At 42.1% G+C, this 21,953-nt stretch overlaps 1 protein-coding gene across 2 annotated transcripts in view; it reads left to right on the top strand.

Annotated features, from left to right (window-relative positions):
* BROX (BRO1 domain and CAAX motif containing) overlaps positions 1–21,953 on the top strand; it is a 193,596-nt gene that overhangs the window by 95,898 nt on the left and 75,745 nt on the right. For both annotated transcript variants that reach the window (XM_069233848.1, XM_069233849.1), the window contains one exon: positions 5,268–5,340. In XM_069233848.1, the coding sequence (XP_069089949.1) occupies positions 5,268–5,340 (73 nt within the window). The remainder of the gene's footprint in view (positions 1–5,267; positions 5,341–21,953) is intronic.

The following is a 21,953-nucleotide window of genomic DNA, read 5'->3' as shown; positions in this document are numbered from 1 at the left end:
CACTTTTCAGCATTCCTCCTTAACTGTTGTACCCAGTGCTGCTGCCACCTGCTGCCTGTATTTCCATATTGTAATAATAGAGGGAGCTGGAAGTAAGAGAAGTTTTTTCAGTGCAAATACCCGGTCACTTCTAAATAGTTTTGTGTTTCTGTTGTTTATGTTGATAGTGGAAAACATGTTCTATTTTTTGCCTCCACTCAAACATTTTACTGTTAATGTAATTTTTTTTGTACACTATTTTTAAATTTGGGAGACTCGTGTCCGCCGCCTTCATCTCTTCTGTTGCTACCCTCTCTTCTTTTACCCATTTTTATAATTTGTAACTTTGCTTTGCCTCAATCATTGCTTCATCATTTCTTTATATGGTGCTTCTTTTCTCCAAGTACTTGGCCTATGTGCGAAGACCCAGTCTTTGCTCCATTTGATTGTGAACAGTGCTATTCTACTCTATCAAAGGAGGCACTTTAAGATGGTTTGTCAGCCCAGCAAATATTAACAGCTATAGAAGAACTGGATTTTAATGTAAATATTTTAGTGTGAGTAGCCCCACACTGTGCCTTGGTATAGGCAGCCATAAGCCATGCATCCTATTAAAAGATGTTTACTGAAGAGAACTTGGGGGGGGGAGGAAACAGGAACCATAGAACAGTGTCCAATTAGAACATAAAGCTTCTCTTTTTATGTCCAGATTCCTAATACACAACCCCTCCTTCACCTGTTTTGTGCTAAGGCAGGTGAATCTGCTACATTTCAATGTTGTATGGTGACAGTGGCAGTATGGATGGTATCCAGTATGCTCAGACTCCACTCAGGAAAAAATGAAGTTCTGGGGTTTGAAGGCTGTTATTCAGTATGGACTACAGCTTGAAACTTTGTTCCCCTCTCGATCCTACATGGCCCAGACTTGTAATCCAGGCAGATATTATCTTCTTGCCTGGATTACTGTAATGCGTACATTAGATTTTCCTAAATATTTGACTACCTCAATACAGATGGTGCGCAACTCTGCTGCCGCCACAGTGTATAGGACTAGAATTGAACTTTAGATTGACTGAGTGACAAAGAGGATTATTTTTAAAGCAGCACGCATGACTCCTAGAACTGTAGATTTTCAGTGTGTTCCCTCCAGACGTTCAAGTTATGCTTCCCTCCACAGACTGATCATTCCTCACTTTAGAAGCAGAGCATTGGAACAAGCTGCCACTTAAACTTCAGCTACTAATTAACCATCTTAGTTTGGGTAAGCAGCTTAGGGCCTGTCTAATTTCTCATCACGGTGACATTTGTGCCTGTTAGAAAATTTTCTGAGAATATCTGGTTATATTGCAAACTTTTCTTAACATGTCAACATCGGCAACTTATCACAGCACAGAGTAACTGTTGGTGGCTGTTAGAAATTGGGTCTCTCGTTTGCAGAGATGTGCACCCTGTCCAAGCAGGGACCACAATCCTTGTCACAGTAAGTCAGATACACACCCTAAATTAACCTGAGCTCCCACATCCCCTCCCAGTAGCTTGGCAAAGAGCAGTCAGGCTTAACTTAAGAGGCAATCTGTAAAATATTTGTGCAGCACTTATTTACAGTAACACAGTTAAAGACGCCACAAAAAGAGTCCACACCCATTTTAAAAAATAGATATTCGTCTGATTAAAACAGAACTAAAACAACAAAAATACAATGAGTACTTCTTACGTTAGAAGTATGGATTAAAATATATGATGTAAATACCCAGTGCCTGACAATAGGAGTTTAAAATAAATCTCCAGTGCTTAACTTAATTACCATCTTCCTGGACTGGGTTCCAGTGATAGATCCCTCCAGGGAAACGTTAGCCTTTATGGATGCTACAGGTCAGAGGGCTGGGACCCCCAGGCATTAATGTAAAAAGATCCTTAAAACGGGCCCATTGGGACGGGCGCACTGCATCTATCTCATCCACTTAAAAGCAAGAGCGCAGTACATCCACCAGGACTGCGGGGCCCTTACTTTACAATGCTTTACTCTACCGCTCGGTGACAGTGTTGCTGTGGGGCTTCGGAGCGTTACTCTCCTCTTGTGAGTCCGCGCCAAGCTGGAAGGCGGGGTCACACTGTTGCCCTGGCAGTGCTTCAAGCCGGAAGGTGGTCGTAAAAGGTGACTTTGTTGTTCCGGTAAGGTCTAAAGCTAGGGAATACAGGTGGAAGGTGATGTGCTGTCATCAATCAGGACTCTGCTGCGCTTGGCACTTGAAGAACGGGGTCGTCTGATGCGAAAATAAAGGCACTGAGCCCAGCTGACGATCGTGCAGCGCCGGCTTCCCTAAATATAATTATCTTGATTCTCACAAAGCAAGGCCACTGGTTCTCTTGGAATGAGCTGTGATGGTGATGCAGTGAAAGCATAGCTAAGTCTTTTATGGCTTTGAGACTTCGAGAACAGGGGGCAAGCCATCAAGCCCTTGGTGAACTTTAGTTGCAAGGATGTAGATTGCGAGTTCAGTCTCCCCTAACTCCAGATCAGAAGTAGCAGGCAGCAGGCCTACACAGCAAACCAAGTGACAAAGTGACAACCCCTCCTACAGCACATCACACAGCAAGCAGTAGGCCAACACAGCAGTGCAGTTCTAGAGTGGCACTCCCTCCTGGCAGCACAGCAGTCCTTCTTCCTGGCAGAATGCCCTTGATTCCAGTAGAGTTCTGATTTGGTGGGGTTTGGAGTTCAGTACTTATACCCAAATGTGCCTTTGAAGTGGGGAGACTTCCAAGAGACCTTTGAAGATCACCAGATCCTTGCCCCTACTTCCCTGGGGCCAGACACTCTACAGGGGGTACACAGCCCTTTGTGTGAGGAGACGCAATGCCCTATTCAGGTGTGTCAGCTCCTCCCTCTCATCTAGCCCAGGAAGACCTAGCAGCCTGATGATGGGCCACCAGGATGCAAATGCCACACCCAAGCTCCCTTTGTGTGTGACTGTGTAGAGGGAATGCACAAAGCAGCGCTGTTATCTAATCCAGACATGTATTCAGAGACAGCTAGAGGCACAGAATGATTTTAAAGTAAGAGAATGCCAACTTTCTAAAAGTGACCTGTTCATCTTTACAATTTAAAATCCAACTTCACCATAAGTTGTGATTTTAAATTGTGAGTCCAGAGACAAAAAACTCCATAGTTCTATCTTTTCCCAATTGGATGTTAAACTTAAAGGATGATCCAAGGTAACTCTAATGTTACCTTATGGGAGAGATAGCCCTTGCAGTAGTGAAAAACGAATTTAGCTGTTTTTCACTACCTGTACATATTAAACTAAAAAGTAAGTGTCCAGCTCTTTAGAAATACTGCACCCTGCCCTTGGAGCAAAACAGGGCCTACCTCAGGGGTGACTTATATGTAATAAAGAGGAAGGTTTGGGCTTGGCAAGTGGTTTAAAACTGCACACACAGGCTGTGCAGTGGCAGGCCTGAGACATGTTAGAAAGGCTACTGTAGTGGGTGGCACACTCAGTGCTGCAGGCCCCCTAGTAGCATTTAATTTACAGGCCCGGGGCACATATAGAGCAGTTTACTAAGGACTTACAAGTAAATTAAATATGAAAAATGTGATTAAGCCAATGTCACCATGTTTTAGAGTACAGAACACCTGCACTTTAGCACTGGCCAGCAATAGTAAAGTGCCCAGAATCCTAAAATCAGGAAAAATGAAGCAGGGAAAACAGAAAGGCAAAAGGTTAGGGGAAACCATGCCAGGGATGCCAGGTCTAACAATGGCAGACATCCCTTCTCCTTATTTTCTGGCTTGGAGGCCTGGTGATTAAGCATCCCTTATAAACCTTTTAGGGAGTATATGTGGCCTTTTTTTGGTGTATGGATACCAGACATGTAGAGGTTTACAATAGGTTTGGGTGTTCCATAACCACTTATGTGAACTGTTAATCTCAGAATGTCTCAGAGCAACCAATTTGGAGAACATCTATTTTTTGGAGCTCAATATCATTTCCTGAATTCATTTTTTAATTCTGTATATTTGTATAAATGTATCGGCTAGAGTCAGATCTCACTAAACATAATTAACAAGCACAGAGACCTCACTCACATGAAGGGTCCTCTGCTCCTGTATGAACTTTTCAAAAATAAGCATCCTTTACAGAGTGACATATAAGTGAATAGGTGGACCAATATAATTATTTCACTGGGTCTTCTAAGTGAGTCCACCAAGGGTCACATTTTCTTTGTTTTATTTTTAATTGTGTCCAAACAGAATGCCACCAAACTCTGTAACCAAATATAACAAAACAATATATATTTACAATTGTTAAATGTGATAAGGAACTTCTTCATGGGACAAGGTTCAATGTTCTTTTTAGGCTGATCAGGAAAACTCACAAAAATGGTAATTCTGAGATTTTGTGTGATATTGTTTTATACTGAAATTACTTTAAGCTCTCTTACATGGAATATATACAAGTATGTGTTATATGCAGTTTCTTAATTGAGAGGTTAAGCATAAAGTGAACACAAAAAGGAGTTGAGGGCAAGATTCATAGCTTCACGCACATGCATGTTTTGACCTCCCTCAATTTGGGGTCAGCAAATTAAGGATTTAATAAACTGCACTGGTTTATTGATCATTTGTTTTATTAGTTATCCATATTTGTACCTAATTGAATTCTTAAAGCATGTGGAATTTATCTTGTGCCGATGATGGGAAGGTGTATTCCCACTATCCAAGTGGGCCTTAAAGAAAACTCCAACAGAACTTCACTTCTACCCCTACTCTCCTGCACCAACATTGCGCATGTGATCTCCCAAGAGGCATTTATTTCAGATGTTGATTGGTAACAGTACCTACCAGCTTCAATATTTGATTTTAGGGCCTCTTAATCATCTGCATCAGTTGAGCACCAGGTTTTGGAAGGATGTCATTGTGGCATCTAGGGAGAGACCTAACATCAAGGCTATCAGTTGTGGCTAGCTGACAACATATTTGATAAATATCTCCCGTTGTCAACTCAAAAACTTAAATGGACTGTCCCAGAGAAAATGCCTAGGTTGCTGTTGTTCGGTGTAATGGAGGAGATAGAAATAGGTTTCATTTGTATATTTTTGTGCATGTTCCCCTTTAATGCTGGGTTGGTAACATGTGATTACTAGTTATTCCCTGATATTATAGGGAGATCCTCACTTGAAAGAGTGTGAAGCCTCAAAACTAAGTGCTGTTTGTGGTTTTCTCCATTATACAGTTAGAAACTTTCCCACTAGACCTGTGTCTGAAACTAAATTTACTTTTTCAGTATTACAGAAGATGAAGCAAAGGAGGTTCACAGAAGCATGAAAGTAGCAGCTGGGATTTTTAAACATTTGAAGGTAAATTTCACTATAAATGGGTACAGGTCAAAACATTAAGTACTGTATTTTTTGGAGTATCAAACTGGAAAGATGGCATCTTACCTCCAATATCAGATTTTTTGTGAAAAGCTTCTTAAATATTGCTAACTTGCTACAAAGACAAAGAAATTGCCTTATCGATGGTTGAGACCTATTGTCCTTCCATGTAAATATTCCCATTCTTCCTGGTCTTAGTTATTTCCTGCCCTTTTTGAATTCCTCTGCCGTGGGTGATTTGAATCTTAAATGATATTCATATGTAGCTGCTGTTGCATTTAGAATTATTTATTTGGGAGTGTTATTAAGACTGGGATGATTTGCTTTCTTCACACTATAGATGTTATTTTTTTCCTAATGTTTGTCAGTGTCTGCACTGCAATGCTTTTCTCTGACTGTGAGGGATTCAGTATTTATTATTTACAGATTTTACCACATCCCAGACACACCATGTCCAATCATTGGGTGGTTTCAAGCAGACTGAAAGGTGGGCTGTGTTGTGAAGTATGAAAATTGAGATTGGACAAAGAATCCTTTGTGCCGCCACCTGTTTGTTGCCGACTCTCCACTACAATTACCCATTAACACTGTTTTGTTAAATGTTCCACAAAGTTGTTTTCTTTTTGGAGCTGACCCCAGATATTTTCCATCTGACATACAGTGTGTACCCTCGCAACTTCTTTCTCTAACATATCTTGATGCTAGGACCACTCATGATGAAGAAACTGGAGCTATTCCTTCAGGGACTTGAGGCACCAGTAGCAGTAATACACTTTTAAACAGTGAAACCCCTATCCATTATTTCACTGTTTAAAAGTGTAAACATCAAAGCAATATTACATTTTTCTTCTTATTTGTTGGGTGTTTTGTGGCGCACTAACATGTCTCCTTTAGTAACTTCGGATTCTACCCCCCCAGGAAGCTAAACATGGAGTTTGTACTGAGCTATGAAATATTCTTTAATATATTTTTCTAGACTGACGTAAAATCACTATGTATTCTGGGTGTCTTCTTTATAGCAGAAAGTAACCACCGCAGTATCTGAAGAATTAGAGACTTGGTTTATGAAAGTAGTCTCCATAAAGTCCTAATGCAGGCCTTCGGTGGTTTCCAGCTTACACAGCATGACAGCTCTCCACACAAGGTCTTTAGCATGACTTTAAATCAGCCAGGCTAACCCAGGCTTAGGGTTGAGTATTCTGAAAATTCACACACTGAGGCCACTTTATGCCCTCTTTATAGAAAATGGGCTTTTGTGGCTTGTGGGGGGAATGGGGAGGGGTTCATTGTGCTTTTACCTTACAGGGAAGGCCTAAAGCTCCTGATAAGGCTAAGTGGTGTGACGTGATGTGTGCTGTTTAAGTCATAAACCTGTACAACGCTTTTTAGAGCAGAAGGGGAAATGCAACTTGGGTATTAGAGGTCTGACGTTACTTCTTTCTGCCAGTTTAGTGTATAAAAATTGCCTAATTTTAAAGAGTGCTCCATAGAGGCAGTTAAACATATAAGCACCCCATACCTTTTGAGGAAAGGGTACAGAACTGCAACTCAGTGCCTAGCTCTTTGGTTATTAACATATGAACTTACTCTCTTGATGTTTAAGAGTCTCAGGGCATCACCGTGAACCACTTCGTTCAGACATTCTCTCCTTCATTCTCCTGTGATCAAACTGCACCCAGAGTACACCAAGTCCTCACAAGCATAGCACGCAACATTAAATCAGGAGATGGAGGTGGAGAGCATTCACGATCTATTATACCTAAAATACACCACCAACACTTGACTGCTTGCCCAAATCTCTGTTTCCTAGATGAGTCTTAGGCATATGTTTTAAAAAATACTATCTATGCCAACACAGAAAGTGACCATTACAGTGTACCATTGATTACAAACTTTAGATTCATTTTCTATGTTAGTATTCTGATTCTGCACCACCATTTGAGCAATATGAGTGTAGTTTTCAAAGGTTTGCCACCGCAGGGTAATTCTCCACACTTTTGCAAACTTCCAGCTCTGTGGCCAGTGACTAAAGATGGGACATGCTGACAATTGGTGTCAGACTGCTCCTTGCTTGCCACTTACCAGAGAAGGCCCTGTTGATGTGGGATTCTGTCCCCCTGCATCCACCCTGTTGAGAGGAGGGGCCTGACATTGTGGGTGTTGGAAAAGCGCTTCAGCTTCATCGCAGCAATGGACACACTGATAATTACCGTCTATGCCCGTCCGGAGCCGGACAAGGCTGGGCGTGGCCATCCCCCTTGCATTTGGTTGCTGATAGCCGTTATATGAAGGTAAGCCTTGCTCACTATCACAAGGAAGGGGGCAAAGAAAGACAAAAAGAAGATTTTTATTATTCCAAACACAGTTATCGAGGTTTTCAGTCTTGGTATTGCATATACTCTTTACCTCTCAAAGATAATGGGCAAGAGGAAACTGCAGGGTCCAGGGCCCATAAAGGTAACTAATGGGCCTCCTCCTGTTCTATCCAGTACTCCACCCATTGCCAGTTACTTATCCACAGTCGTGGGTGCTTTAGATTCTGAAATCAACAGGGTGTGAAAAAAAGGATAGATGCTATTAGAAGACTCTCACTGCCCTTAATATGCGCACAAGAGCCTACTGCTCAACATTCTTTAATTTCCGAGGCAAAGCTTCCATCTAATGCCCCCTTGGACATGAGCATGGTGTCTGGCGCGGTTTGTACAATCTTGGACACTCTCAGTCCACATGTGTCTGGTGATTCACCAAGTGGTCGCGGTGATATGGCAACACCCACTGATATTTTACCCATGGAGTCCACAGCACTGGTTGTCCTTAGTCCTCCATCTGATTCACCTCCACTAAAGCGGAGCAGGCAGAATAAGCAACCATCTATTAAGAAGAGGACTTGTTTCCAGCGGTCAAATCAGGGCACCCAATCTGTCTCTTCTGGAGCGCTGATTCTCAGGGAGATATACTGACTCAATTTGGTGGGTTAGTTAAATTGGTAAACGTTAAACTGTTCCGAAGGTTAGAATTATTAGTTTCCATCTTTAACAAAAATACCTGTTTGAGCAGCTGGAACAGGATTTGGTAGTATTGCATGGTCACCAGTCTTCTAACTCCAATGGAGATTCTTGCTCAGCGAGCAATGTTCCCCCAATGACATCAGGGTCCACTGCTACCCATCTTAAGTCTGCTTCTGTTTAGCTTTATCAGAATGGTGACGTCATTGTGGATCTAGGCCATGTTCCTGATGCATCCACTTCTAATTATGTTGACTTGCAATCCAGAGTGGCTCCTATTAGGAGAGTAAAACCATCCATTCCAAAGTTGATAAATGGGCGCCCTGTTCAACCGCATCTACGTCTCCACCCCCCCCCCCAGAGTCAACTCCCTTTGTCATTGTGGTAGATCAAGTTCCTGCCCTTTCTAATGATGAGTCTGAATCGGAAAGTGCCCTTAAAAATAAAGTGATGCATTGGTTTAGATGTAAAGTGGGGAGAATCTCTGCTCTGCCATATGAGAGACTAACCATGTGGCGGGTAGCGAGCATTGGTCATCGTCAAGCTCTAGTGGGTAGTGATAGTGTGGTTATTAATTTCAGATCATCAGGTTTGGTGAGGAAGCTTTTGTCATCTTAGTTTCCTGGCAGATACCCATGGTCGCATGTTGGGATACTTCTATCCACTGGTAAGGGGATCAAATGCAGGCTCATGTGTTAACACGGCGGTTGCCCCCCCCCCCCCCCCCCCACCCGCCCCCCCTCCCCCAATGACGGGCGTATCGTCTTTTGACCTTCGCTTTCATAATCGATTTACTCCCCTAAACAATCTGGATGAGAAAGATTGACCATCACTAACGAAGGAGCTCTCTGATTCGCCTACTTTTTAAAATCCATTGGCTTCTGTTTCAGCCATGAGAGGAGACTGGGAACCCCACCCCCTCACGAACAGCCTCATCTTTTAAATAGTTCTACGACAATCACTGACAGTTTGGTGAATATGGCAAATTGGGGTCAGGGGTGAAATTGGCAGCCTGCTGATAGTAACTGATCCCCCTTTAAAAATCTTATCTTGGAATATTGCAGGGAAAAAAAAAAAGAGGACTGGTTGGACTTTGTGAATGGGCATGACTTGATATGCTTTCCGGAAACTTTGTCATTATCAGACTTTCACATCAATGGGTAGCAATCTCACTGCAGTCCTGCTATAGCGGCTCCATCAGGTTGAACGAAGGGAGGCTTGGCCGTCCTTATCTTGAACAAATGCAGTAAGGCAAAAGTTAAAAAAAACAATTATAGTTTTTCGCCCTGGTTTCAATTAATGTTAATCTCTGGGCTGGGTACTGTAGATAATCTGCTAGTTAATTTCTGCCATAACGTATTTGACCCACGTGTTATGCAAGTGGCTGATAGCGTTTATGCAGAAATGGCGAGAGCTAAAGCATCTAGTAGTCCACTTTGTATTTTGTGGGTGGGGGATTTTAATTGTACTTTATGCAACTTTAGTAACGCCAGGTTCTGTGGTATCAAAAATGAGGTTGGGTATTCCATGACACATTTTATGCACACCCAATATGGAGATGTCCTAAACAATATTATGTTTGCTATGGATCTGGTTTTTGCGTCTGATTGTGTAAATGGGGGGTCTTACCCAGCCCCGACCTTCTTGAGTGGGACTAAACCAAGTGTTATAGATTATAGCCTTAGAGTCCGCTGTAGCGGGCTATACCGTCCATTAAAGGCCCGCTCCAGCATTAAAGGCCCGAGCCGAAGGCTAGGGGCTTTAACAAGGGATTGGGACTGTAATTGCCAGTATAGCCCAGCTACGAAGGGCTATAAGGCTATTAAAACATTCTGCTACTAGAGGGTAGAATGTTCTAACAAAGCCCTCACTTGGCTCCCCCTTCAGACTCACCTAGGGCTCCGTAACGTCTTTGTTCACAGCTGTTGCTGTGAACAAAGAACATTTGAATGTTGACGCTCCAGGCTTTAACCAGTCAGTAAAATCCCAGAGCACTCCATTGTCTCCAGTGGAGCTCCCAACATTCCAATGTTCTAATTTATGTTAACTTCCAATATCTGTAGTCCGTGAGTTACTGATTTCAGTGTTACTCATATTTGTGCGGGCAACCACAATCCTTTAGTTGTCCAGTTAAGCATGAAACTTGGGGAGGATCCCATGAAATTTAATCCAGAACCAATGAAGTGCATCTTAAATCAAGGAATTAGAGTAAAATGTGATAGAATGAATCCTCTTGCGCTTGAAACTAAAAATGTTAAGGGAGACCTTAGCTTGATAAATAGTTGTTTATTTGAGGAGACTACCCCAATGGTTTTGGCTAAAGATTTTGAGCTCCTCTGTCTAGCGGTATCAACCGAGCTAACAGACCGATCCATTTCTTCTTGCCAGCCCTTTCGCTAGTTTCATAGTACGTGTGGTAAAGCCCACACACAACAAAAAAATGCTCTTCACACAGTTCCAAGAGTTAGGGGCCTGGCAAAGGCAGCTCATAGGCATTACAAGGCCACATTAGAAGCTGGGAAGGTAGAGCTCAAAACCAAGGCATGGTCTGGCCTTTTGGAAGACGGTTCCCTTTTGGGATTCACAGACATTTTGGGAAGTAGTTAATCGCCCATTGTTCACTGAGGGCCTGGATTCTAAACTTGGTTGTTTGAAAAATGCATCACCCTCTCTGTGCCAGCGATCAGACATTTTTAACCCTTCAAATGCAGTGCCAAATTGGGAGGAAGTGGACTTTTATAGACCTGCTGGTCTTGCGCAGGCTAAACAATTCAGGGATTCTATCTCGGTTAAGAAGGTAGAAGCAGGAATAGCCCAGGGCACCTGTAGGAAAGCCCCACGACTGATTATGGTTCAGTTAGATCTTTTTTAAAATAATCCTGTTCTTTGGGCTCCTATCCTTACAAATATTTTTACGGCTGTGGTTTTTGGCCCTCTTCCCGCTACATGGATACAGGCCCCTGTTGTCCCTATTTTTTAAAAAGGGGATAGAAATGATCTTGTATGTTATAGACCCATCTCGCTGTTAGATGCCACCGTTAAGGTGTTAGGTAGAGTTCTTTCAGCTCGCCTAGAGGTATGGGCTAGTGAAAATTATATATTTTCAAGGACACAGCACGACTTTAGACAAGGTCGTGGAACCGTAGAACAGTGTCTAAACCTACCTTTAACCATTGGCAAGTATGCCAAGTCCATGAAGTGTTCATTGCATTTGGCCTTCATGAACTTGTCGTCTGCTTTCGATACAGTAAATCGAAACAAACTTTAAAACCTGATGAAGGGAATGGGGGCAAAGGAGCCCCTGCTTAATCTGCTCTAGAGATTACACCAGAATACCACAGTGAAGATTCAGTATGGCTCGAATGGTGATAACATAATCTCAAGCCATGGGGTATGACAGGGCTGTACCCTTACCTGTTTCTTGTATACTTAAAGGGTCTAGAAGCTTCCCTCCAGCAAGATAATTTAGATTATCCTAGGGTGGGTGATTTTGCCATCTCAATGCTCCTTTATGCTGATGATGCTGTCCTCCTGGTGAGGACAGCTAAGTTTGCAAAAAGCTCTTGATGCTTATGTACATTTCATGGTTACAATAGATCTGAAAGTAAATCTCAAAAAATCTATAATGGTTTGTGGGCCAAAAAAAGGTAAAAATACAATCTTTCTATATTCAAGTAAAGTTTGTGGACAAAGTTACACATTTTTCATATTTGGACTTTCTTTTTAATAACCAGTTGAAATGGAAACCGCTTTTATCACTAAGGGTCCAGTATGCTAATAGGGTGAAGGAAGGCCTTTTTCGTTTCCCTGCCAAACTTGCCCAGAAACCGGTCAAGGAGATCATGACTCTGTACAGAGCTAAATGTACTTTGGTTGCAATGTATGGGGCGGGTGTTTGGGGATATGTTGATTGTTCGGAGCTACAACTTGTTGAGAATGCCTTAGTTAGAAGACTATTGACTGTTCCCTGGGGTTCGTCCACCTCCTGTCATTCAGAGGTAGATTTGCAAAATCGTGAGGACCACATAGCCTTAGCTCCTATGCTTTTATGAGTTAAAGTGTGGTGCACTCCTGAACCTGATTTTTCCAGACAAATTTTATGTGATTGTTTGTCTACATGTAATGCTGAGAAAACTCCATGCCTTAGATATGTCAAACACGCTTTTGTCGATTTAGGCTTGAGTTCCCTTTTTAATGATCCGATCCACATTTTACCACCAGCAAAAGCTCAGGGAAAGGGTAGGGGACAGTCAGCATAGACCAACCTGTAGACAGCGATTTAATGCTGAACATATTGATTATTCTCCTACACCAGTTCTGCAATTTTATTTGTTGTCTGTTTTAAAAACTCAGTATCCCTTCTATCTGTCTAGATTGTGTATGGGCACAGTGCATTTCTTATTAGCCTTTCGCTTACAATGTGGTTGTGCAAAAAATCTTCAGCCTTGCCCATGTGATAACACATCACATGAACCTACTGTCAACTTTTTGTTATTTTGTGCACTTTATCACTCGTTAAAAAAAAAAAGGCCTTTTTACTCCCACTGTTTAGACAGTTTAGGCCCAATTCGTATATTGATGGCCTCAGAGTTTTACTTTCCCTGGAATCTCAAGAGTTCTGTAATGCAGTTTTAAATTTAATCAGGCGGTACTTTTAATTAGGAAACGTTATGGTTATTAATGGTCTTGAGGTTGGTATTGTATTTCTTTGTTTTTATCTGGCATTTGGCCTAATTTTCTTAGTATTTCTTTTAGAGCCCTGGCAAGGAGTTGAATGGGGAGATTTATTTTTATCTATTGGTCTCACTGTATTTATTAATGTTGTCAGTATTTATTCATTGTATGCTTTTATGATTTAAAAAAAAACGAATAAAGTTTTATTGACTGACTAAAGATGCCTTCATCCTTCAGACAGAGAACTATTGAGATAATCTGACTTTATCACTAATTAGGCATCAAGCAATAACTGATCCATGCACTTTGTGTTGTTACTCAATCGCACATTATACCATGGTACACGGCTACTTAGAAGGCCTAACAATAGATGTTACAATTGAGAAGTTGAGGGCATACTAATTGATAATGTAATCTCAGCTTCTTATGCTCTAGTGCCTGCATTGTAGGGTCCACTTAAGACTGTCAATTAGCTCTGCTTGTACTAAAGCTTAAATTCTAGCACTCCAATGATATGGAACCTAAATAATATATAATCTGGTGAAGGCGTTCTACTGAGTCATTGATTAAGTGGTTGGGAGGATAGCTGGGGGGAAAGATGAAGAATGAACCATCTGTCTTTCTGACTAGTGAAATACAATGAAACTTGGAAGCAAGTTCAGTTGTCTGGACATAAAATGCCAGAGTACTAAAGCCAGTCATCCAGTGTGGTTGGTTGAAGTCCTTTGAAGCTCAAGCACCGGTCACACATGAAATTTCTTAGCTGTTCTCCATCACATTCCTGCCCTGGACATGAGGCCAAGTGCTGCAGTGTGGCCTGTATTAAAAAAAAAAAAAAAAAATGACTAGTCTTACGTATTGGTATTCTGTTGTACCGTCCATGTACAATAAATTCTTGTGATTAAATTTTGAGGTTATATAGAGTACATTTGTGAGGCTGCCAAGTCAGTAATGACCTTAATCTTGTCTAAATTAAGTTAAGATAATACTGTATATCAGAGAATTCATCTGGGATTAATGCGGAAATTGTGGTATCTGCAAAATGCTGGAATGTGGGCATTGTTAGTAATGTCATACTGCAGTCCTGCAACTCATTTGTTCACTGCTTTGGCTCTTTCTCCTGGAAAAGGTACCTTTAATTTGCTTTATATGACACATCAGGTAATTTGTCAACATCTCGGTCAAGGCTCAAAGATCAAGAAATGCTGATCGGTGCTCTTATTTTTTCAGTCATGATGGCATAGATCTACAGTGCTCCCCCCTAAAAGATCAAATCCGTCCGGGGCAACCACAGTTTTAGAGGCATGTCAAAAATCCACTTTTCTCAACCATTGGTCAAAATTATGTGCTTATTGTACTTGTTTTAGAGAGCTTTATATGTTTAAGCGCCAAAGCTTTAATGTTGAAGACTAGCACATATAAAACAAATCTCTAGCATAACATGCTCTCTCTCAGAAGATGTGGCAGAATATCTATACGTGCTGAATTTATATCCATTTAGAAAGATGTCTGGTTCTGTTTTTCAAATATACAGCACACCCTTTTCCATACCTTCAACCAAAATTGTAACTGCAAGGTACTTGAGTTCAGCATTGAAAGCTAGGATTAGCACAGCCATTTTAACCTATGCACTAAGGCTCTGAAAAATATCCCTTTATGTATTAGAAACACCACAAAGGTACTTCAACTTAAGAAAGAGTTTAAGATGCGCCTCTTTAAAGAATAATGAATCACAGTGCATTAACAGGTCACAAAATAGCCACGTGCCATATTACTTGTCTTTATTCCTGTCTTTGACATTGTACATCATTCTGTTATATTTTGGGTAGGTTCACACTATAGAAATGCCGCATACGTGCATACAGAGTTGTTCATGTAGGTTTAAAGATGCCCCTTAGTGTTTTCACTGATCCCTGAACCGTGATGACAGCACAGACTTCACTCAGTAGGATTGATCCAGATGGCTGATCATTGCTCTAGCAATTTAATAGGCTGTTTCCGGCCTCTTGATCGTTTTGGGAAACCTTTAGACTCTGAAACTCTGTCTATCTGCCTAATTCCCTTTGCCCTTTCAAGGTTTGTATGAAATTCAAGTCACATAATCTACGTTTTGAGACAAAAACCTGGAGAAAACTCTTACATTATAAATATGTTACAAAAATATTAAAACCACAGATGAGTGCAAAGGAAAAAAGGAGTCGCAAGTGAACAGCTTCCTTTACGAAAGCAATGAAGGCAATACCTGGGCTGCATGAGGAATGAGAAAATAGGAATTTCGGAATGGAAGGAGGAGAGTGAACAAGCAAGAGAGGATGATGGGGTGAAGGAAGCAAGCTGTGGTAGCATTTCACTTCACTCGTTGTTGGGCTCTGGATGCAAATTTCCAAGGTTTTAGCCCTTTCTGGACAACAGTTTGTAAAAAGGCATCTTTGTCAATTAAATGCCAGTTAAGCATTTTTATATTACCTTTCTGTTCTATTAAGATTGCATTATAATTTTGTCCTGTTCTTTAGGAAAATTATTCTCCATATTCTAGTATAAAAAAAAAAATAACAATATGCAGCAACAGTGATCAGAAAAATATTCCTTTTCATTGTAAGCAAAATGTATTGAGAAATGTTACTTTGAACCAAGAATACTATTTACCTCAGCATTTTTTGTTGCTTTTCTGAAATACCGGTTTCCAGCTGTCTGATTAACAGACTGAACAATTGATTTATATTTGGACGGTAATGGAAAATGTACGACACTTTAGAGGATTACTATTCCTGTGAGAAAGGAAATGCCAACAGTGGGTTTCAACCAGATTGACCACTGCAATCAGAGGGCTTTCATCAGACACTTACATTTTAATTTATACGAAATACCAAAGCTGGAGCTCCTTCTGATCATCTGTCTTCAAATGTGAGTCCATTCCGTAATGCCGGCAGAAATGTGCTACCTAGTCACTTGGTAGCTTCTGTGTGAGCTCAATGAGTGAAAGAATTTCTCATGTGGTGTTGTAGCAATTTATTTTCGCTTCTGACAAGTCTTCTTTCACCCTGAAGGAGCCAACAGCCAGTTGCCTTCAGATTGCGTTGTTTAACGCTTCTAATACTTTTAATTTGAGCAATCGTGACCTCTGTGGGGAAAATGTAAAACTGATTCACATGTTGCAGAGTTCCTTGATTCCATAGGGATTTTAGGTCTCTCCCCGCATGTTGCTGGTCTTAAATATACGGTGGGACTCACTGTTGAGATCTGGTCTACCTCTGGCTTGGTTTTTGTCAATACTATACTCCGATTGTCACAGTCTGACCACTCTGCCAACCCTTTTGCAATAAAAGGTGCAGATGTTCCCTGCTGAAGAGTAATTCCTTTACTCATGCTGTAGGGTAACATATCTCTTCCCTTGATACTGAACCTACTACTGAATGGAACGATTGTTGTGTGGTTGGAAAGAACATATGTAAAGTGGCCCTTTGTAAGCCTCTTTAGCAAAGGTATCCTGGAAAACCTATGTTTCCTGGGTCCAGTCGGGAACCTGCATAATTAAAAGGCAAACTTAAGCCAGCAGAACAAGGCTAGAGGTTCAATGGCGCGCCCAAGGGGAAGTCAACTCACAGAAAAAACATTGAGAGAGAAGCATAAAGTTCTGAAGGAAGTATGTTAACATAGTACTGAAGGAAAATAACACTACTAAAGATGTTTTCTCTATTGTCAAAGAGCTGAGGGACAGAGTTGGGCTGGAAACCAGTGTTCTCACATCTAAATCACAATGTAATAAATTAGCGTTCTTTTTTCATTTTAAAATACAAACTACATTTCTTGACACAAAAAAAGTAAGTTCAACTTGTTGCTCACGTGATGCACAAAACAAGGCCGCTTTCTGTAAAACAAAGCAAAGCCTTTTTCCCCATCAGTGTAGTAGTCTGTCTCCCAGATGAGCATATGCCCCATTGAGCCTCTGTAAAAATATGGTAATGTAGTTGTACCACTTTGTGTTACATAATTGAGATTTTCTTAGCGTTAGTGAAAGAGAGCCTTTATTTGTTAAAGACTGAGAGGCAAGTATTGTGCTGTCTTTACTTGCTATTTATTAAAATAGCAGCCAAGAAAAAAACACAACTCCCAGCATGCTTAGTAACAGAAATACAGAATGCTGTCATAAAGAGTTAAGAACCAATCATTTCACAATAGCCCTATAAATATATTGACTAAGAGCAACCAGTCCTCTTTTCTTGCTGCTTGCAGTCAAGATAAGTACATTTCCCTATATATATATATATATATATATATATATATATATATATATATGTATGTTCGATGGCATGTGTAGCTGCAGATACACATGCTGTGCATTATCCTGCCATCTAGTGTTGGGCTCGGGGTGTTACAAGTTGTTTTTCTTCGAAGAAGTCTTTTCGAGTCACAGGACCAAGTGACTCCTCCCTTTCGGCTCCATTGCGCATGGGCGTCGACTCCATCTTAGATTGTTTTCTTTCCGCCATCTGATTCGGACATGTTCCTCTTCGCTCCGTAATTCGAATCGGGGAAACTTAGAAAATCATCGAAATTCGTCGGTATTGTTTGCGTTCGGGACCGGTTTAGTATCATCACATCGGCACCGACAACAATACTGCTTCGGCGGCCCTTTGGGGCTTCCGCACTTAATCAAGGCCTGGTCGGCCCGACCACACCTGTCGACAAAGAACTAATGGACCGGGCCCCTTTCCGTTTCTGTCCGAAGTGCCACGCCAAGTATCCTTACACAGACCAGCATCAGGTCTGTAACCTGTGTTTATTGCCCGAACACAGAGAGGATACTTGTGAGGCCTGCAGAGCATTTCGATCCAAGAAGACCTTAAGAGATCTACGCGCAAGACGGTTACAGATGGCGTAGAAACAGTCACAACATCTCAACGCCGAGGAAGAAGAGATGCGGCTATCCATCCAGGGTTCGGATTCGGATGAATCCGACGGGGATCGACCACCAACGGCGGCACAAAAAGTGAGTACACCTGCCCCGTCCCACTCCCAATGTCAGGTCAAGAAACAAAAGGCCTCGGGGACGCCGCTGCCGGAAGGCCATGGCTCAACCCGCAGAAAAGACGGTGACCAAGTAACATCGGCACCGAAAAAGGCCAAATCAGTGCCGAAGCCTTCCGACTCTGGTCGAGAAACCGCCACCGAAAAGAGTCGGTATCGAATAATCGAGACGAGTAAACCTCGAAAAAGCCTCTCGGAGCCGAAACCGACAATCTCCATCGGGGTTTCGATACCGAAAAAAACGGCTTCGGAGCCGAAAAAGGCATCCTACACGGAAGAGCAAGGGCTCTCTCTACAGCTCAATGAAAAGCACAGATTTGAGCAGGAACTGGATTTAGAAGAGTATGATCAAACTCAGCAAAGGCTAGAAATCCAGAAACATACAGGGAAGATACAAACTATCCCTCCGCTCAAGTCTAAAAGAAAACTAACTTTTCACGAGACTGAGATGCAACCAAAGGCCAAAGTGGTTAGAGAAAGGTCACCCCCCCCACAGTTCTCACCACAAACGTCCCCACTTCAATCACCACAGTTGTCACCAGTGGGTACACCAATGGCACAGTCACCCACACATACTGGGATGACTCAAGACGATGCGGACCCCTGGGATCTATACGACCCACCAGTTTCGGACAATAGTCCAGAGTGTTATCTGACAAAACCTTCGCCGCCAGAGGACAGTACGTCCTACATGCAGGTACTGGCCAGAGCAGCAACATTTCACAATGTAAAAATGCACTCAGAACCAGTGGAAGACGACTTCCTGTTTAACACTGTGGCATCCACGCATGCATCGTATCAAAGCCTGCCAATGTTACCGGGCATGCGTAAACATGCACAACAGGTTTTCCAAGAACCAGTGAAAGGGAGAGAAATCACGCCAAGGGTCGAGAAGAAATATAAACCGCCCCCGTCAGACCCTGTGTTTATTACACAACAGATCCCTCCGGACTCAGTGGTCGTGGGGGCTGCAAGAAAATTGGCTAATTCACAGTCATCAGGGGATGTGCCACCCCCTGATAAGGAAAGTCGTAAATTTGACACGGCTGGGATAAGAGTGGCATCGCAAGCAGCCAATCGGTGGCGAATTGCCAACTCACAAGCCTTCCTTGCCCGCTACGACTGAGCACACTGGGACGAGATGCAACACATCATCCAGCACCTCCCCAAAGAGCATCAAAAACGTGCCCAACAAGTGGTTGAAGAGGGACAGGGCATATCGAACAACCAGATCTGCTCTGCAATAGACTCTGCTGATACAGCGGCACGAACTATAAATTCAGCAGTAACATAAAAGGCATGCATGGCTGCGAAGTTCTGGGTTTAAACCAGAGATACAGCAAGCGGTATTGAATAGTCCGTATAATCAACATCAACTATTCGGCCCGGAAGTGGATACCGCAATAGAAAAAATGAAAAAGGACATGGACACGGCCAAAGCCATGGGCGCGCTCTACTCCTCTCAATACAAGGGAACATTTAGGAAACCACAATTTAGGGGAGGGTTTAGACAGCAACCCTCAGAACCATCCACCTCCCAAACAAAACCCACTTGCCAATCTCAGTACCAGAGAGCGGGGTTTCGTGGTTCCTACAGAGGACAGTTCCCAAGAGGAAGAGGAAATTTCCAGCCTGCCAAGCAGACCCCTCGTAGCAAGCAGTGACTTCAATGTCACACTTCCCCAACACATATCACCAGTGGGGGGGGAGATTAACAAAATACCACCACAATTGGACACACATTACCACAGACACGTGGGTTCTATCAATTATCCAGCATGGTTACTGCATAGAGTTCACAAGATTCCCTCCAGATGTTCCCCCAAGAACGCACAGAATGTCAATACAACACTTAGACCTATTACAAATAGAAGTCCAAGCACTACTAGCAAAAGAAGCCATAGAACTGGTACCTTATCACCAGAGAGGAACAGGGGTTTACTCCCTGTATTTCCTCATCCCAAAGAAAGACAAAATGTTAGGGCCTATTTTAGATCTCAGAACACTGAATCTCTTCATCAAATCAGATCATTTCCACATGGTAACGCTACAGGATGTAGTCCCTTTACTAAAACAAGGGGAATACATGACAACACTGGATCTAAAGGATGCGTATTTTCACATACCCATCCATCCATCTCGCAGGAAATACCTCAGGTTTGTAATACAAGGCAAACATTACCAATTCAAAGTGTTGCCATTCGGAATAACAACGGCCCCCAGGGTATTTACAAAATGCCTAGCTGTAGTAGCAGCTCATATAAGGAGAAATCACATGCACGTATTCCTGTATCTAGACGATTGGCTAATAAAAGCCAACACTCGACAACAATGTCAAAATCACACGCAATATGTAATAGGTACTCTGCACAAACTAGGGTTTACTATAAATTACCAAAAATCACATTTACAACCATCCCAAATACAACAATACTTGGGAGCAACACTCACCACACAAAGAGCAATTGCCACTCCAAATCCACAAAGAGTCGAATCGTTTCAAAATATAAAATCAAGCATGCAATCAAAACAACAATACACGGTCAGGTTTGTGATAAACTACTAGGCATGATGTCCTCATGCATAGCTATTGTCCCAAACGCAAGACTACACATGCGGCCCTTACAACAGTGCCTAGCAAAACAATGGACTCAGGCACAGGGTCAACTCCAAGATCTAGTGTTGATAGACCGCCAAACACACTCTTCGCTTCAATGATGGAACCCTGTAAATTTAAACAAAGGGCGGCCTTTTCAAGACCAAGTACCTCACGCCATTATCACAACAGACGCCTCCATGATTGGGTGGGGAGCACACCTCAACAATCACAGCATACAAGGTCAATGGGACAGTCAACAAAAACAACTTCACATAAATCATTTAGAACTGCTAGCAGTCTTTCTAACACTAAAAGCCTTTCAGCCCCTTCTAGCCCACAAACATATCTTTGTCAAGACAGACAATATGACAACAATGTATTATTTAAACAAACAGGGGGGGACGCACTCGTCACAACTGTGTATCCTAGCGCAAAATATTTGGCACTGGGCAATTCACAACAACTCAGTCCAAGGGCAGTGCTCTGTGGATCAGCTGGTCAGGGATATTTGCTTACGCTTTTCCTCCTCTCCCGCTCACTCCTTTTCTGGTCAACAAACTGAGTCAAAACAAACTCAAACTAATACTCATAGCACCAACGTGGGCTCACCAACCGTGGTACACCACACTGTTGGATTTCTCGGTAGTACCGCACATCAAACTACCAAACAGACCAGATCTGTTAACACAACACAAACAACAGATCAGGCACCCGAATCCAGCATCGCTCAACCTAGCAATCTGGCTCCTGAAATCTTAGAATTCGGATATCTAAACCTCTCAAAAGAGTGTATGGAACAAGCAAGAAACCCCACAACAAGGCATTGTTATGCTAATAAATGGAAAAGGTTTGTTTTCTACTGCCAGGCTAATCAAATTACGCCGCTAAACGCCTCCATACAAAACATTGTAAGTTATTTACTACACTTACAAAAAGCAAATCTTGCTTTTTCTTCCATTAAAATCCATCTCACTGCAATATCTGTTTATTTGCAGATTACACATACAAAATCGCTTTTTAGAATCCCAGTTATCAAAGCCTTTATGGAGGGACTAAAAAGAATCATACCCCCAAGGACACCACCAGTACCTTTGTGGAATCTTAATATTGTACTAACACGACTCATGGGTCCACCATTTGAACCCATGCATCCTTGTCAAATCCAATTCTTGACTAGGAAAGTAGCCTTTCTAATAGCCATCACTTCTCTACGAAGAGTTAGCGAAATACAGGCATTTACTATCCAAGAACCCTTTATACAGATACATAAACATAAAGTGGTTCTCCGT

This window comes from Pleurodeles waltl, chromosome 5 (assembly GCF_031143425.1).
Source record: "Pleurodeles waltl isolate 20211129_DDA chromosome 5, aPleWal1.hap1.20221129, whole genome shotgun sequence".
In the NCBI taxonomy this organism is placed as follows: Eukaryota; Metazoa; Chordata; class Amphibia; order Caudata; family Salamandridae; genus Pleurodeles; species Pleurodeles waltl.
Note: the sequence above shows the minus strand (reverse complement) of the source record. Positions and strands in the feature narration are given on the sequence as shown.